The sequence below is a fragment of the Protopterus annectens genome, chromosome 1.part0, assembly GCF_019279795.1.
Source record: "Protopterus annectens isolate FY-2018-M chromosome 1.part0, PAN1.0, whole genome shotgun sequence".
Taxonomy (NCBI): domain Eukaryota; kingdom Metazoa; phylum Chordata; order Ceratodontiformes; family Protopteridae; genus Protopterus; species Protopterus annectens.
Window position 1 is genome coordinate 300,718,446 of NC_056725.1, and position 18,566 is coordinate 300,737,011.

The 18,566-nt window shown below is 35.2% G+C and overlaps 1 protein-coding gene across 1 annotated transcript in view; it reads left to right on the plus strand.

Moving 5' to 3' along the window:
• Nucleotides 1-18,566, plus strand: part of SRBD1 (S1 RNA binding domain 1) — a 2,028,107-nt gene that overhangs the window by 1,475,945 nt on the left and 533,596 nt on the right. Inside the window, exon 17 of the mRNA XM_044059932.1 lies at nt 10,485-10,591. Within this exon, the coding sequence (XP_043915867.1) occupies nt 10,485-10,591 (107 nt within the window). The remainder of the gene's footprint in view (nt 1-10,484; nt 10,592-18,566) is intronic.

Consider the following 18,566-nt stretch of genomic DNA (forward strand, 5'->3'; position numbering starts at 1 on the left):
AATGTGACAAAAGTTCAAGTTCAAATGATAAGAAGCAATTACATAAGAGGTCAGCCTGCCAAACACTGATGTTTGCAAATAAGCAAAAGTTGGAAATGTAGTTCAGAAACACTGCCATATATATAATAGTTGGGAGTAATAGCTTTCAATTATAATGCCTACTCTGCCTTGTTACCATGTAATGTAAGTGGTCTTGCAAGCATAGACAAAAACAGAGTATTGAATTATATTAAGTGTAGGGCACAAATAATATTGTAGGAGACGCATTTGATTAGAAGTTATCATGTGAATTTGACTAAGGATTATAAGATGGACAAAGGAAAAAGGGAATAGTAATACTGATTGTTATTAGGGCTCCAGTTGTGATAGAAAAGGAAAAAGATGATGGTAGATGTGTGTTAGGGTTTATTGGCAGGTAACAAGGATTATGCTGGCATGCATTTATATTCCATGTAAGACTGTTGTCATGGACCTTAATAGAATTTTGGGAGAAATAATCAGCTTTTCTGAAGGAATATGTATGGGTGGGGATTGGGATCTAATTTGCCATAGTGATTATGTATCAATGGGACCTAGAAGGGAAATACATTTATAAAGAAATATTCAAATGTGTTTTGTACAGCAGATGTGAATTCAGTAGTAGGAATTCAGTCAATATTATTCCCCAATGTACATAAACTGCAGCAGACTGCATAGAAATTAAAGCTCTCAAAAGAAGCATGTGTGTTTAATTGAAAAGAGTGTGATACATCCAGTAGTTTTTATTGTAGTGTGATCTGAAATAATAGGGAAATAAAGCAAAGATGTTCACCAGTGCATTCCCACTTGTCTGTTAGAGAGGAATTTAAGGAATAGGTAGTGAAAATGATTCAAGATCTGTTTGGGAAGATAGAAATTTCTTCAGTGGAGATAGCTAGTAAATGGGATAAAAAGAAAATGGAATTTGCAAACATAGTAGGAATATCAGAGAGAGAGAGAGATATGGGGGAAAGTTATAGGAGTTATTTAGAGGACTTGACAAAAGTTGTATTGCGGAATAAAGGAAATCTCACAGAACAAGAAGAGGAGCAACGGCAAATTGCTAAAGGGAAAATAAGGAAGTATTTGTATAATATACATGAGTTTAGAATAGTTGCTGTTAAATAAGCATTTTTTGATAACTCTGGAGGGCAGAAACTTTTAGCACAATGACTTGGGCAACAGAAAATAGAAGGGTTGTTGACAAATTTAGGGCACTTATAGCAAGAAAAATAACCAAAGTCCCTATAGAGAGATTAGTGATATTTCAGAAATTGTATGAAAATTTCATGAAACAGAAGAATGTGGAAACCAGGAAGAGGCAGAAATTGAAATATTTATGAAATTATGCCAAGGTGAGGTAGATAAACTCAGTAATTGATAGCTGAGATAGGAAGAGATGAGATAAAAATGGTAAAGTATAATCAGTCAACAGGGATGTTTCCTGGAGCAGGTGGTATTCCTATGGAAGTTTAGAAATTGGGAGGAAAGAAAGTGTTAAAGATCTGGAAGGTTTTGTTAAACAATATTTAAAAAAAAGGGAACAAGGGTGAGGTATCAGCATGTGGAAGAAGGCTGTGGTGACTGTATTACCCAAAGAGGGTAAAGACCCACCAGATCCAGCTTCATATAGACCCATTTCTGTTTTAAACCATGATTATAAAGTGCTTATGTCTGTACTATCTAAGAGAATGGTGAAGGTGTTGCCAAACATGATAACTGGGGATCATGTTGTTTTGTGGAGGAGAGGCAAACATTTTTGTAACATTAATTGAACAATACTGATCCAGAGGGGAAGTAGAGTGTAAGAAAATGGCACTAATATGTATGAGACTTGATGCACAGAAAGAGTCTGTTGAGACTTTTTTTAATAGAGCAGTGGCAGCATTTGCATTCCCTCATAGAATCTTAGTCTTTCAGCTTTTCCCGGTTAAGGGTCACCACAGCGGAACTCCGGTCTGCTCATGATTGGCAGTGAGTTTTACTGTGCCAAGTTGCCAGCCCGACGCCCAACCTTCAACGAAGGCACGCCCATTCACGCTTGCACCTACCTGCATGTCTTGTCACTCAACCACGGGGAGGACATTCAGACTCCACACAGAAGGCGCTCCAGACGAGAATCGAATGGGAGAACCTCTTGCTGTAAGGCGACAACGCTAACCACTGCACCACCGCAGCTTAACTGCTGCACCACCGCGGCTTAATTGCATTCCCTCATGGAATAATGGGCTTAATTAGGAAGACATATGAAGGGTTGAAAGTAAGAATTAAGATGGAGGAATTCCTCCCCCACAAGTTGTTTGAACAGAGGACCAAGGCCAGGGGTCTTTTCTTTCCCCTTTAGTTGTTTTTTATTTAGAGCCACTAGCAAATAACAGAGATGCAGAAATTCAAGAATAAAACGGGTATGGTAATTAAGAAAAGTTAACTTGCACATATTTTTTTACTTGATAAAAATGCAGAAAATGATATTTTGGTGTTATGGAACATTTAAAACACTTGAAAATCTTGTTATGGATATAACATAAATGAAGATAAAACAAAAACTGTGGTATTAAACTCTGCACCCTACACATGGATTTTGTAAGCAATACGCATTTATGGGGACATAAGATGAAATATTTAGGTGTGTGGATTAGAAAAAGTTTCTGTTATGACAGATAAGGGTATGTGGGAAGAGACTAAAAAAAATGCAAAAATTGTCATGCTGGAAACAATTATGAGTGAGGATGGTAAGATACAAGCAATGAAAATGTTTCTAGTCCTTTTAGGTTTATATAGTAGTCAGATTTATTTTTATCATTCAGATGAGAAGTTGTGGACTGAATTAAAAAAAAATAGTGGAAAGAATTTATTTGGCAGAGGAATGGGGCAAGAATTGAGGGCTAAGGTGATTTTCCTTATTGGGAAATGGTGGTTTAGGATTACTTGATTTTAAGAGGTATTGTGAAAAGGTAAAAAAAAAAAACTTTAAACTGAAAAACCATACAAACAACCAAGTGACACAGAAAACCAAACCACTAACTAGTGCATTAGTAAAGTGCTTTTGTTATATTTAACAATAATCAAGTAGAACTTCATCAGAACCACAAAGACGACGCACAGAATTTCCTTTTATAATGCTTGTCACATGATCAGTTACATCACAATAAACTAATACATTATAAATAAAGAAAAATTACATAGTAAGGACATTTAAAAGAACAATAAATGACCATAAAATAAATTCCTCTACAGTCTTAAAAAACATTTGACACAGGCAAATCTAATCTGCCATATTACCTTTGTATTTTCAAAAAGTGTATTAATTATCTCTACCTAGTAGTTGGTTTTAACAGAATGTGCTCAAGAACAGCAGCAACAAAAAAAAAACTTTCTAAAAGCTTTACAAGTAATGGCATTTTTTGCAACATTTTTCTCATCCTTATTTTTAACTGCAAGCTGATGCTAATAAACTTTTACAACGCTTTCTAATGGTCTTAACAATATAAAAATATGTACATGACTCACACTGAGCAAAGTAAACAACCCCTTTTATCTGCCATGTAAATCTCTTTTTTTCCCCAAACCTGCTTTCTCAAAAGCTTAATAAATATACAGGAGCCTTCATCTGTGCACCTACACTGCTTACAGTGCCCATATTTAAATGTTCCAAAGTTACCTTCCCTAGAATTCTGGACACTTGTATTTTGTTCAAAAAAGATTTTTGATACCCTTTGCTCTTCTGTAAGAGAACAAAGGGTTTTTTTCCAGTCACCTCCACAGAGTCTTTATTGGCAACTGTAAACTTCCAATTATTTGCAGTATCTTTTATATTGCCTGCATCTGTGGAGATTGGCAAAAGAAAAGATCTCCCAAAACAACTGTGCGTATTATGTAATTTATTACAACTTGGAGGACCAGCTAGTAAAATAGGGCAAAAATTGATGTATCTTGTTCATTTTATTTTACTACTGATGTTGTTTAATAATTCATTTTTATAACCTCTAACCAAAAATATTTTTTAGGACTATTACCTCATCTGAAAAGACAATGTCATCACTCACCAGTCGACTCAACCTAATAAAATGGCCACTGACAATATTTCTTTTTATAAACTGTGGATTTTGACTTACTGGCACATAGTTGCTTGTAAAAGTTTCCTTTCTTATAATGTTACTTTGGAATGTCTTAACAGGACCATGGCCAGGGCATTAGGGAACTTCCCCTACTCTTGGTAGTCGGGGGAAAGCTTTGTGTGCTACATATCCTAACTTCCTGTTTCCTGTCAAGGCACAGAGGCAGCTAGGAGGAACAGGAAAAAAATATGGCTGATTCAGATGTTGCTAAAAATGGAGTGAAAATTGCTGAAATTGTAGTTGAAATGGTAGAATCTCTCCCAGAAGTTTTTTCCTGATGATGTGGGTGCAGAAAAAAACAGTGACACTGTAGGAAAAGGAGATTGTAGCTGTAATTGAAATGGATTCAGAGGAAAATATTCGGAGGAGATTGTTTGAAGGAGATAATTACAACCCTCCAATTTGGGGGGGGGGGCTCGGGGATGATTATTTGGAAGAAATAGTGAACTAAAGTGAGCTAGAAATTGGAGCAGCAATTTCATGGAGCGACATCATGGAAAAAAATAGAAAAAAAGAGAGAAGAAGGGACTATGCCAGAAAAAGTTCCAGAGACAAAAACGTACGCACAACTGTTGGAGAAGGAGCAAAGAAGAAATAAAAAAAAAAGAAGTATGCAGTACATGTGAGCAGTAAAAAAAGAAGAAAGTTTGGACAGGTTTGGGATTCTGTCATAGCACCTCTGGGTGTCAAAGCAAAAGTGGTAAGAGCATTTATTTTAATTAATAGATACTTTTTGTGACTTGATATTTGAGATTGGGCAGGCCATGGAAAATGTTGGGGGTAAACATGGGCAAAACAAAAATATTTATCCATGGTCAGAATATGTGGTGCAAGTTTTTTACAGACAAAAAAAAAGAATAATGATCCAGTTTAGAACTGAAGTTGAAGAAAAATAACTGAAAGAACTTTTAACTATGTGTAAAGAAGTAATGGACACTACAAAGATATATGATGAAAGAGGACTATGGATGGAGGATGGGATAGTAGAGTAATACTGAAAATGAAAAATGGCAATATTATGCATGTACCTTGTATTATTAATGTTCATCATAATAGGTGTTTTGTGAAATACAAGGGTCAACCAAAGACTTATTTGTGTGGAAAAAATGATCATTTAATCAATGAATGTGATAAAAAGATGTTGTTTATGTGATAAAACAGAGCATAATGCAAAAATGTGCTTTAAAATGCAAAAAAGTGGCAATACTGGTCATTCTTGGCTAGAATGTGAAATAAATGTGCAAGAAAATGAAAAATAAGTTATACAGGAGAAAGAGATAAAAAGTGTTATAGAAGAAAATATACAAAAAGGTGTGACTGATAGAGGTCATACATGAAGTTAAAGAAAGTGACAAAGAAAAAGAAACCGAGGAGCAAGTGAGGAAGAAGCTGAGTGGCGCACAATAAGAAATAAAAAGAATTCAGTGGGGAAAAGAGTTAAAGAAAGGAAAAGAAAATTCAAAAATATAATGCTTAGAGAAAATAAAAAAGGAAAAGGGTAAACATTTTATTATATTAACTGTAATTAAAAGCTGAAAATAGCTTTAAAATTGAACAGTATGAAAAATCTTAAGAGGAGAATAGTTATATTACAATGGTGTGCTGCAGTAGATCCACATATTATTGTTTTAGTAGATACCATTATGCCAAGAAAGCATTAAAATATTAGATGTAACCATAGTGGAACTGGGATGAATTACGGTAATAAATTTGAGATGGAAAAATGTGTATAGAATTGTAGCTTTATATGCATATGTAACAAAAAAAAAAAAAGTGAAATGATGTTTAAAAATATTCTTGAATATGTATAAGTATGGACATTATGGTGGTGGGTAATTTTAATTGTAATTTAAGAAAAAATAAGAGCAATTGTGATGTTAAAATTATTTAAAAAAATATGAGAAGTGGATAATAACCACTGGACCTGCAAAAAGAATGAAATTAGGACAGAAATTGATTGTTTTTAATATTTGATAGTTTAGAAGTTACAAAAAAAAAGAATTAAGTATGCTGAATTTTCAGATCATGTGGCTGTATGGGTTAAAGTACAGGAAAATGAAGACTTTATAGGAATAGGAAAATGAATAAAGACAATTAATGAAAAGAAATAATTAGATTTAAAAGAGAAAAAAGAACTTGGGTAATTATGGAAAAATCATATGAACATGAGAGGTTTATGAGAATTGGACTCTTTGTTGGTTTTATTTTAAAGAGAAATATAAAAAAGTGTTTTGGAATGTATAAGAAAGAAAAGAAAAAGAGAGATATAAGATATTAAGTCAAGAAACATTTAGAGACTTAGTAGAGAAGAACAATTCATTTTTATGAAAAAGAAAGATAAATACATAAACTGAATAAAGTTAAAGTTAACTTGTTATATAAACAAAAACATTGTTTGCAAGGAAGGAAAGAAGAGGTAGCACCATGTTTGAGAAAAATGATAAGACAATTAAACATAAGGAAGGTAAGCAGATAAGACAGCAAGAAGGAATATACAAAACAATTAAAGTATGTATTGGAATTATTTGTTAAGAGAAAAAAATTTATAAAGGTGAAAATTTAAATAATGAAGATAATGAGTATTGAGAACCAAAATAACTATGAAAAGAACAATGAAATTCTAAAAGATATTGACATGAATTCTGCAACAGGATTGGATGGAATTGGAGAGAGGGGCAAAAATAATTTTTATAGAATTTATGAATGAGTGGTTAGAAACTTGAATTAGAGAGAGATATGTATAGGAGTTATAAAATTTATATTTAAAAAAAGAAGTAAAGAGAAGATAAAAAACTGAAGACCTGTAATGTTGAATAATACGGATTATAATTTTTTTATGAGAATAATAACAAAAAGGTTACAAAAAATGGATAAGAATACATGACCAAAATGTATTTGGAAGAAAAGTAAAAGGAAGTCAAGTTATTATAGATAATAAGAGAAATAGTTGACTTCATAAATAAAAATGTAGAAACAAAGGTTATGATAGGGAATATAACTAAAGCTTATGATAATATTCAGTATAAATTATGGGGAATTTTGCAGGCATATAACAATATTACAAGTAATGAAATCTGTTTATGAAAGAAACTATGTGAAACTAAATGTAAATGGCTGGATTGGGAAAGAAATAAAAATAAAATGTGGAATAAAGCTGGGCTGCCCAGCTAGTAGTATAATGTTCTCATTAGTTATGATTGTAATAGTGAGGGAAATTAATAAAATGTCAAGTAGTGGTGGATACAGAATAATAAAAGGAAGTATAATTGCCAGTAATGTATGATTATGTGAATGATATTTTATTAATTGTTAAAAATAAAGTGTGGATGGAAAAAATAAATGAAAAAAGTATAAATTAAAAAAATGGTTTAAGTATAAATAAAGAGAAAAGTAAAGGATTTGATTTTGAAGGTATGATAGGAGGTATTGAGTTCAAGGAAAAGTATGTAGAGATATTGGGAATAATGTTTGGAAGGAATGAATACAGACAACAATGGGATAAATGTACTCAAAGAAGTAAAGGTATTGACTGATTTTTGGAAATTATATAGATTTTCATACAGAAAAAAGCACACTTGTTAAACACGTGGTAATAGAAAAATTGTTTGTTAACATCTATATGATTCCTATTAAGTATGAAAAGGAACTAATGATGATTATGTTTTCTTGTATATGGGGCTCTAGACTGAATCCAATCAAGACAGTGATTCTGTATGTGAAAGAAGAGCAAGGAGGCTTGGTTTTAACAAAACTCAATAGTACATTCAGCATCTTTAATTTTGTATAATGTATTAAAAGGAATTATGAAGGAAAATAACTTGATAGAAATGATACTATATTATAAATACAGAGAACTGTGGGAAGGAATGGAAGTTAAAAAAGAAGTAAAAGCATTGTGAATGAAGAAATGAAATCAAAATTGTGTTATAGAAAATAAAAAAAGAATATATGTGAGAAAAATAGGAAGGAATGCTACTTAAGTATTATGAATGCATTTTATTGCAGTGATCCATGGAAAGATTTAAAAATAGGTAAGAAAAATGCAAAATAGAGATATAATTATAAAAAAAGATTAAATAATGTAATGATTTTGTATGGAGATTGTTTATTAAAAAATTGCAGGTTAAGGCAAACATGCCATACGAAAATGCAAGATAGAATATGCAATAAATATGGAGAGTTTGAGATTACTGAGCATGTGTTTTTGAAATGTGAAGGTGTTAATAATTTGTGGAAAGAAATATGTAAACATAATAGGGTGAAAAAGTTGTTAAAATGTGAGCAAATAAATATGGACATAATAGAATTTGGTTATTATGGTGCACAAAAACAGCAAGAAGTGAAGAAAATGGACAGAATAATATTTTATGTATTATCGACTATATGGAACGAGAGACTAAATGAAATTAGACACAATGGAAATTGGACTTTGACAAGGATTTTGGAGAAAAAAAATGTTTTGGTTATAGATAGAGTGGGGACTGAATGCTTAAACTGAAGTTGATAATGTATGGAGATTTGTAAGTAGGTAATGTAAATATGTAAATAATATGTACTGCATATATATATATATATATATATCAATAAAAAAAAACTACTCTTTTTTTGTTGGGTGCCATGGGATTTTTTACATCCACCTGAGCCACCACCAACTTGGTTTAAAGTCTCATCCAAAGGACGACACAAAGCACACACCATTTACTGCATTATAGTGTCAGCAATCCATTTAATCAGTGTGGGTGTAGAACCACACACCAAAATCTAGTATGCTACCTGTTGTGCCACTAATACAAATTCCATTTATTTCTGTGAAATGTGTTCCTTCCCTCATTTAAAGATATTGCCTCTAGTCCTTTTATCTCATTTGCAATATTCAAATTTTCTTCTGCACTTAGTGTAGATTTGAATTTCTTTTTCTTGTAATCACTTTTTGGCAGCCAATAACATTAAACTTAGTAGGCATTGTTGTGTCTGGGCAATTCATATCACATATCCCATCAAAAGATAATTTTCTTAGTTATCATTTGTTTCCCTGACATTTCTGTCAAAGTACCCTTCAGCAAATTGTATAAAATCTGTCAACTCCTTATATTTTCAAAAAAAAAAAAAAACAATTAACTCTCTAGCATTTGCAATCTACCTGAAGAAAAATATCATCAAGTCTTCTTGGGTTACAAACATACCTGTGGAAATACAGTTTGTGAGTTGGGGATTGGTATAATGGTTAAAGCATTCATCTCTTGCTTTTACATAATAAACCATGATTTAAACAAGTAATACCAGCTTGAGTCCTATTTTCTTATTTTTAATAAGCATGCAAAGTGATCTTTGATGTGGATTTTACTTTAGAAGTTATGACAACAGTTTATCTTATCAAATCGTATGCCGGTATCACTCCTGTATATATTTATCTATCTGTTCATTTTATATATACACATGTACATTAGCTATATGTTAATTATATGTGTGTGTGCATGTGTGTGTGTATACATATATATATATATATATATATATATATATATATATATATATATATGTATGTATGTATATATATATATATATATATATATATATATATATATATATATATCTTTATATGGATTCCTATTACAAGAACGAAAGTTCACTACTTCGAACTTGTAATAGGAAGCCTCACTTCTGCGAAAGTTCACTTTAACGAAAGTGAACTTTGCGTAAGTGCACTTCACCGAAAACACTGCAGCACAGTGAAGGACATAAACAATAAGCTATGTCTTCCACTATGGTGCGATAGTCACGGACCTTAGGGTTAGGGCACGGGTTAGGGTAAGGGGATAGTTAGTAAAGCTATCCCCTTACCCTAACCCATGCCCTAACCCTAAGGTTCGTGACTATTGCACCATAGTGGAGGACATTGCTATGTCCTTCACTGAGCTGCAGTCGTCATGGACCTTAGGATTAGGGCACGGGTCATGGTAACTATGACCCGTGCCCTAACCCTAAGGTCCATGAGTACTGCATGGAAGTTCAGTACAACACCCATTTGTTGTACTGAACTTCGCGTAAGTGCACTTTCGATTAAGTACACTTTCGCTGCAGTGAGTATTCCATGCACTATTTCGAATTAGTGAAATTCGATCTAGTGTATGGAACCCATATGTACACATGCACACACTTACATTTACATATATACACAAAAACATGTGCATCATAAAAGAGATAGCTCACGCACTTTGTTCTGCATCTAGGCAATATTTATTTATTAGTTGTTAATTAGATCTTTTGTAATAGGCTGTGATGTACATATTTATAGTAGGAATTCATGGCTCTGTAGAAGAATTTTAAGGAAATTTTTTTTGTTTTTTCCAGCATGACGTGTCACCGACTTTACTTAAAAGCATGCTTGGCAGTGTTGTTGAAGAGTGTGTCAGCTTTGTAGGAGTAGATATCAACGTTTGCACAGAAACCTTATTAAGGTGAGTTGAATGTTTTACTCTTCAACAGGTCTGTGTTTGGGCCCAGGCTTTCTCTCAGAATTAAACGCTATTGAAACCAATAAATTGTACATTACAGTAACATTCATGTGATTAGTATGCCAGTGTTTTCCTATGCCTGATACTGCACCATTTGTGGGGGGGCGGGGTTTGAAATAACTACCTCATGTCAGTATGGATGATTGTGCTATTCTGATTTTTTTTTTTAAATGACGGTCTTGCTATTTTTTATCACAGAAAATATGCTCTCTATTTGTAAATGGGAGTGGAGTCCCCTCCTGAATGATTTTAGAAGTATGGGAATGGGAGTTAAGCGTAGTACAAAACCCTAGGTTACTGCAGTGAAAGTGAGTTGTTTTCCCCTAATGAAAATAACTATCCATGTGACAAGATAGATTTTTTTTTTGCATTATGTTACAGACATATGCTAGCATTTATTAATGCACAGGGAATTGCATTCCAAATAACTTTATAAAGAAGCTCATCCTGAGTTGTTTAAAAGATGGTACAAAGCCCTTATTAGCATTATCTTATTTAAAAAAGATCAACTTCTTTTTTTTTTTAAACACCTTTGTTAAATTATCACTTAAGACACAGGCAAACAAACATTAACAGAAAAAAAAACAAACCATATTAACATTTTTTTCTTTTCACATTTATTTATTTATTTTACATTTGTAAGTCCAACTTGATTCATGTCCATTTTCAGCGGAGGCCCGGGGAGAGAAGCTCCAGGGTATACAGAGTAAACAAAGTAATAAAGACATTATAACAGAGACAAAAAGCCACAAATGTACTGCAGACAAATACAGGCATGATATTACAGTAAATACTTTGACAAGTAATAATTGGTTCTCGACACTGGTTAGCACCAGTTAGTCAGGAGAAAAAAAAATTAGTAGTGACAGGTAATACATTTTTATATACATTCATGAATGCTGGTTAGCCAGGCTTGTTACAGTGGCAGAGCCAGTTTAGTGCCAGATGTTTTTGAGTTTGCTCATAAATTGACTTAGGGAGGAGAGCATAGTAATGTCAGCCGGAAGTAGATTCCAGGCTGTACCTGCTGCTTTTGCAAAGAGGGCTTCCCCTGCTGAATTGTTAGTTTTGATTGTATGACTTAGATGTTTATTGAAGGATCTAAGCAGTCGCTGATTGTTTTGGGGGGGGTGATAATATTTCTGGTGTATTGTCTGGATTATAGAGAATTTTGTTAGCTATAATCAGAAGGTTATATTGTAGGAGACTGGGAAATTCTAGCCACACAAGCTGTTTGAGGTTGATGCAGTGGTGGGTTCTCCATAGCAGGCCAGTGGCAAACCTGGCAATGTGATTGTAACAGGTAGACAGCCTGTTTAAGATCGACTTGTTTAGGTTAGACACAAGAAGGGAAGCATTTATGTTGTTGTGTCTTTTGGCTTTTCCCGGTTAGGGGTTGCCACAGCAGAACTCCGGTCCTCTAATGATTGGCAGTAGATTTTTACGTGCCGAGTTTCTGGCCCTGACGGACAACCTTCAACGAAGGTACACCCATTCATGCATGTCGCCACACAGAAGATGCTCTAGCTGAGAATCGAACAGGACAATGTCTTACTGTGAGGCGACAACGCTATCGCAGCACCACTATATAAGTGTTGAAATTAGGTGTGAGCGGGCAGTGGCAGTCCTAGCTGGAGGGGTTAGAAAGGCTTTTATTCTATACAATGATCCAAGTTTTTTATTGGTGTTCTTTATTAATTGATTGATACAAAGTTCAGATTTTAGGTTGTTGTCAATAATGACACCGAGCAGTTTTGTAGAGTGGTCTGGGGAGATAACCGTGCCATCTTTTTCATTATGGTGAAGGAGAAAGTTGCAGACCTTTGAGTAGGTGAAAATAACATTTTAGTTTTTTTGTGATTTAATGATAGCCGGCGATCAGTGAGGCAGTTTTGTACAGTATTAAAGGTGGACTGGGTAGCAGACTTCAGATCTGAAGGAGATGTAGCTGAGCAAACCAGGGTGGAGTCATCAGCGCATTGGATACAGTTGACGTTTGGGATGACAGTATGTAAGTCATTAATAAAAATTGAGAACAGTAGGGGCCCTAATATGGAGCCTTGTGTTATTGCAAGGGTGTTTGGTAGTTTAGAAAGCTTGTTCTGCCAGAGAACAGCCCGCTGCCTCCCAGTGAGGTAGGATTTGAACCATAGAAGGGCTTTCGAATCTAGACAGAATGTTTGCATGGTGTGTAACAAAAGTTGGTGATCTACCATGTCAAATGCCTTGGAGAGATCCAAGAAGAGGGCAGAGGAGATGCGATTATTGTTGCGGTTGCTGTTCATGGTGTTGGTAAAGGCCAGTAGGGCTGAAGTTATACTGTGGTGTGGACGAAAGCCATGTTGGGTATCGGGCATGAGGTTATTTTGGATTAGGTGGTGCATGAGTTGTTTGTGTTTACATTTTTCCATTATTTTTGCAAGTGGTGAAAGTATAGCTGTAGGTCTATAATTGGAGAATTCAGTGGAGGAACCTCCTTTATGTAGTGGGATAACATAGGACGTTTTCCAAATGGTGAGAATCTTTGCCTCTGCCATGGTACAGTTAATTAGTATTGATATTGGATAGGTTATGGCATCAGCTGCTTTTTGAAGGTATTCAGTGGGAAGTTGGTCAGCAGAGAGAGTGGTGGGTTTTAATTTTTTGATGAGGGTATAGATAAGTGATGTGGACACTGGTTGGAAGCTAAATGAGAGTCTAATAAAAGGGGTGGTATTGTCAGGGCCGGGGGAGCTAGGAGAGGTAGTTGGTTAGCCAGGTTTTGAATTGTTTCAGTAAAGAAATGGTTGGAATTGTCTGAGACGTGTTCAGGAGATTTATCAATGAAACCAGCGGGGATGGGAGTGGATGTTTTTCCCAGATGGAGTAGGTTATTCAGACCTGCCTAGAACTTCTGAGGATTGCTCTGGTTAACTGTCTGTAATTTACAGTAGTACTGTTTTTTGTCATTTAGAATTGATTTTTTGGTATAGTTTCTGACTTGCCTGTATTTAACATGATCCAGGGGGTCTTTAGTCAAGTGCCATCGAGCCCATATTTTGTTTCTAATATTGATTTTTTGCCTGGACTCTTTAGTAAGCCATGGTGCCGTAGTTACTTTTTTCGCGGATAAGGGCATGCAGATCAAGGATTTCTAGAAATTTATTGTTAAAATATACTACTGCCTCCTCTAGTGGGAGGTGTTTTAGCATAGACCAGTTGCAGGAGATAAGTTCCTGTTGGAATTTGGCCTGATCAAAGTCTTTATTGTGCCTGACTTTCCTGAGTATGGATGGTTGTGAGTTAATAACTTTTTGCTTAACTACATAAGTGAGGAGATGGTCACTTAGGTCATCGGGAAAGGTACCCACAGTGTACAGTTGTGGATTACTATTTACAAGCGCCCAGTCGAGTATACTTTCTTTTTGGTTGGGCTTACCTAGCCTGGTAGGGGTGTTTATAGTTTGTGTAAATGCATGCAGATTGATGTGGGTAGAGGGGGATTCTAAGGAACAGGTGCCCCAGTCTATATTAAGGTCACCCAGCAGTAGAGTTTCTTGGGGGTAATGACATGAAAGCCAGTGAAGGGTATCGTCCAGTGTGGCTATGTTATTGCCTGGGGGAATATACATGCAGATGATGTTAATGCATTTACTCTTGTTAAGCTGCAGTTTAGTGGCAAGAATCTCAAAGTTGTTAATCTGAGGTGGTTCATACCATCTCTAGTCAGCTTCAGCTCAGATTTTTACAGTATAGCTACTGTATACCCACCCCTCTTCCTGGAAGCATGGTCTAGCCGGTGAATATTGTACCCAGAAGGTAACACCTCACTGTCAGTAGTGTTGGGCTTTAGCCAGGTCTCAGATAGACAGTGTATCTCAGGGGAGTGGACAGCCAGGAGAGAATGCAGTTCATGCACCTTGTTGTTAATCCTCCTAATATTGAGATGACAGGTCAGGAGAGAGTTAGTTGGACTACTGATTCTAGGTAGTTGACTTAGGTTACAGTTAAAGAGGGTGTATATATCAGAGGTGGAAGGGTCTGGGTTGGGGTGAATGTCCCCACAGAGTATGATTTTGGGTTTATGTTTTACTATAAGCCTCAGGAGTTTATATAGGAGTTTATAGTATTGTCTAGGTCTGGAGCTAGTGTGTCTGGGGTTGGTAGGCTGGAGGAGTGTACAAGGGGTTGAGTTGTCCCCTTTGTTATAGACATGGCTGAAAGTGGGGATGCTTTATAGTTGGGGTGAAAGTATGACCATTAGGGTATTGATGACTGATAAGTATCTGGTTTTCATACAGGGTGAGTACATAGGTGATTAGCAGAATGGGTAGTACATAGTAGTGGAGCATGATGGTTAGTTGTTGGACTGTCACTACAGTAGAAGGAATAACTACCAATATTGAGGTGTCAGAGAGGGAGGAGAGAGTAAGTAAAGAGAGCTGATAGGAAGGAGGAACAAGTTGGAAAGGGAGTAGAGGTACAGGCTGATAGGGTAGTAGACACGGGGGGGGGGGGGGTTAGGTACCTGTAAATGTACACTTACTGGGGACGGGTGGGAATTAGGGGCAGGGAGCGAAGCAGGAATAATACAGTCTCCAAGTGTTATCTAAGGTGTTGGTAACTGTATGGTGTTATTATAAGCTTATTTTAAACTGTATTTAATTGATGCTTTCTATAAAACTGTATAGTACACTAGTTTATATACTAGATGTAGACAAGTGGTTTACCTGGAGGGCTTTTTTGACTCCAGGTTATGGGTTCAGAGTATGATTTTCAGGGCTGTGAGAGGGAAAACGGAATAGAGTAATACAGTATACAGGTACTTATACAATATACACATACTTTATTTCTGTCATCAATCCAACATTACATAAATTTGCTCAATTCCTGCCTTCCCTTAAACCTCACTCCTTCTGAACATTATTCTGCAGGTGTTGTCTCCACACTTTCCATTTATTTCTATGTAGTTCACTCCTTTCATTTTATAAAGATCCCTCTTCCTGTTCTTTTATAATCAGTACTTCAAATACTGTTGGTTTAGACTTTGATTTCCATTTTGTAGTATTTTTTGGCAGCCAACAGAATTAAACTTAACAAGGCCTTACTATGTTGAAGCAATTTATATCCTGTGTCCCAGCTCAAAAGAATAATTTTCTTAGTTGCAGCCATTTGATCACCCAATATTTCTGATAGAGTACAACGTAGGGAATTTTTATAATCTGCCAACTCACTACATTTTCAAAATGTGTAGCCAGTTATGTCTTTCTTCCCTATCTCAAATCCAACATTTACTGTGTGAGGAAAAATTATTTGACTGCTTTGGGTATAAAAATATGTATACAAACCCTTCCAATAAAAAAATCCTAAACCTTCTAGATTTTGTTGTATATTTGGGAGTTATACATATGCCCTCCCATTGTTCCCTTGTAAATTGTTTTTCTAGTCTTTTTTCCCAGTTTTTCTAATCTTCTCAGGTTGATTCTTATAGTTATTCAGTAGCAGCAGCTTCTGTTCCAGATTCAAATAAAAACAGAGCAGGTTTTTCACTTAAGATTTCCATATCCCTTTCTCTTTGTTAGTACCTTGATATCAATCCCTGGAAGGGAAGACACTGTCTAACTTGCTGTCCAGACATTTTTCCCTTGTCTAATTATTTGCTCCTAATATCTTGAGTCCTTTGCCAATTCTCCAGTAAATTCCAGCCTTCTCATGCTTATTTTCCGTATCTCTACTTGCAATTATCTGTGTAACTGTAAAATATCTCTTCAAATCAGGTAATCCTAAACCACCTCCTTCTATTGGAAGGATCAACGTTTCCCACTTAACTCTTACCCTCTTCTCCTCCCAGATAAATTCCTTCAACTCTTTATTAATTGTTGTTCACAACTTCTCTGGTTGATAAAAAATATGCCCGACCTGTATATAAAACAAAAAGGACTAAACACATTTCCACAGTCTCTTCCCACATATCCTTAGTTGCCATAACAGAAGCTTTTTTAATCCATACTGCTAAATATTCACACCTACAAAAAAACTACCCAAGCAAGAGTTTTCACTGTATGGTACCTTAAACCTCCTGTAATAGAGGTCCATTGGAAATATGCAAATGACCCCTTAAGGACATCAACTATTTTGGCTGTATGGCTTCCGAATGTCTATGTCTTTTTTACGTTTTGCTTTTTAAGTCTTTATGGACAGATTCAGGCCAACAAAACCAGATACCGCTAGTTGTGGATATGCACATAGCATTCTAATGACTTCATCAGCACAGCATATGTGGACTGTTTGGCTGTACTGTAGAAACACAGAGTTTTTAAACCCAGCTGATGTCCATAACCATTAAAGTGTCTGCAAAACATCTCCACTAACAACTAAACAACTAAACTGAAATTACTCCCAAATACTTCATTTTATCATGTCTCCACAAATATAAGTATTGCTGAACCAATTTGTGTGAGGGTGCATAATGCACTGCCATAACCTTTGTTTTCTCTTCATTAATTTTATATCCTGAAAAGACTTGAAATCGTCTCAAAATGTTCCACAACACTGAAATGTCATTTTCTGGATTTCTCAGGTACAAAATAATATCATTTGAAAATAAAGCTAACTTTTCTTGATTACCATACCAATTATATCCCTGGATTTCTAAGTCTCTTATTTTTTTTTTTGCCAGTGGCTCTAAATATGAAGCAAATAACAAAGGGAAAAGATTATACCCCGGCTTGGTTCCTCTGCTGAAACACAGCTTTTCAGAGATGAACCCTCCCACCTTAATTCCTGCTGCCTTCATATATCCTCCTTATTAACTCTGTTTTTTTTATTTTCTCAGGGAATGCATATGCTTCCTTTGCCTCACTCATAAAATCCTAGTTTTTTTCTATCAAATGCTTTCTCTACTTCATGATCCACTAATAATAGCTGTATTTTCACATGTTTTGCTTCCCATGGATCATGTTTGTTCTGTTTATGTTGTCAGATGTTTGGCTTCACTCCACAAAACTGCATGGATCCATATCTGTCAATTGTGGCTGCGCCTTTCATTTTCTTTGCTTATATAGACATAAACACTTTGTAAAAATGGTTTAAAATTATACAGCCACCACAGCTTCATTCCAAGATGCTGGTGCTCCCCCCCCCCTTTTTAAAATACTATTAAACAAAACCTTCCAGGTCTTTAATCATATTCTTTCCTCCTAATACTGTCTGCTCCTGGCGATTTTCCTGTAGATTGACCATATATCACTGTTTTTATATCTTCTACTATCTTGACTAATAATTCTTGCACCCTCATCTTCCTTCAATCTTGGCATAATTAAGTCTTCAGTAAATATTTTAACTTGTACCTTTTCTTGGTTTCTACATTCCTCTGCTTTATACAAATGTTCATAAAACCTCTATAAGATCTCTGGTTATTTTTCTACTTATAAGCTCCCTAAGTTTGTTGACAGCCCCTTCTACTTTCTGTTGCCTAAGTCAGTGTGATGTTTGTACTCTGGAGTTATCAAAAGTATTTGCTTAACCGCAATCTTTCCAAACTCCTGCATATTATCCAAATACTGTATTATTTTCCCTTTAGCACTCACAGTTGCTCCCATTCTTGTTCTATGAGGTTCTCCTTATTCTGCAATGCTTCAGCCTTTGTCAGCCCCTCTAAATAGTTCCTATTACTTCTCAACCATAGCTCTTTCTCTTGTATGTCTTCCCTATTTTTAAAACCCATTTTCATTTTCCCACACACCGTAGCTATCACTTTTGAAGAAATTTCTGTCTTCCCTAATAACTCTTGAATAATTTCCACTAACCATCCCACAAATATATCTATTTTAACAGGTACATAGGAAAACACCATTTTACATCATTACAATGTATTTTTTGTCTTTACTTTTAATCAGTGAATGATCTGAAATTACTATTGGGTATGTGTTGAAGCTTT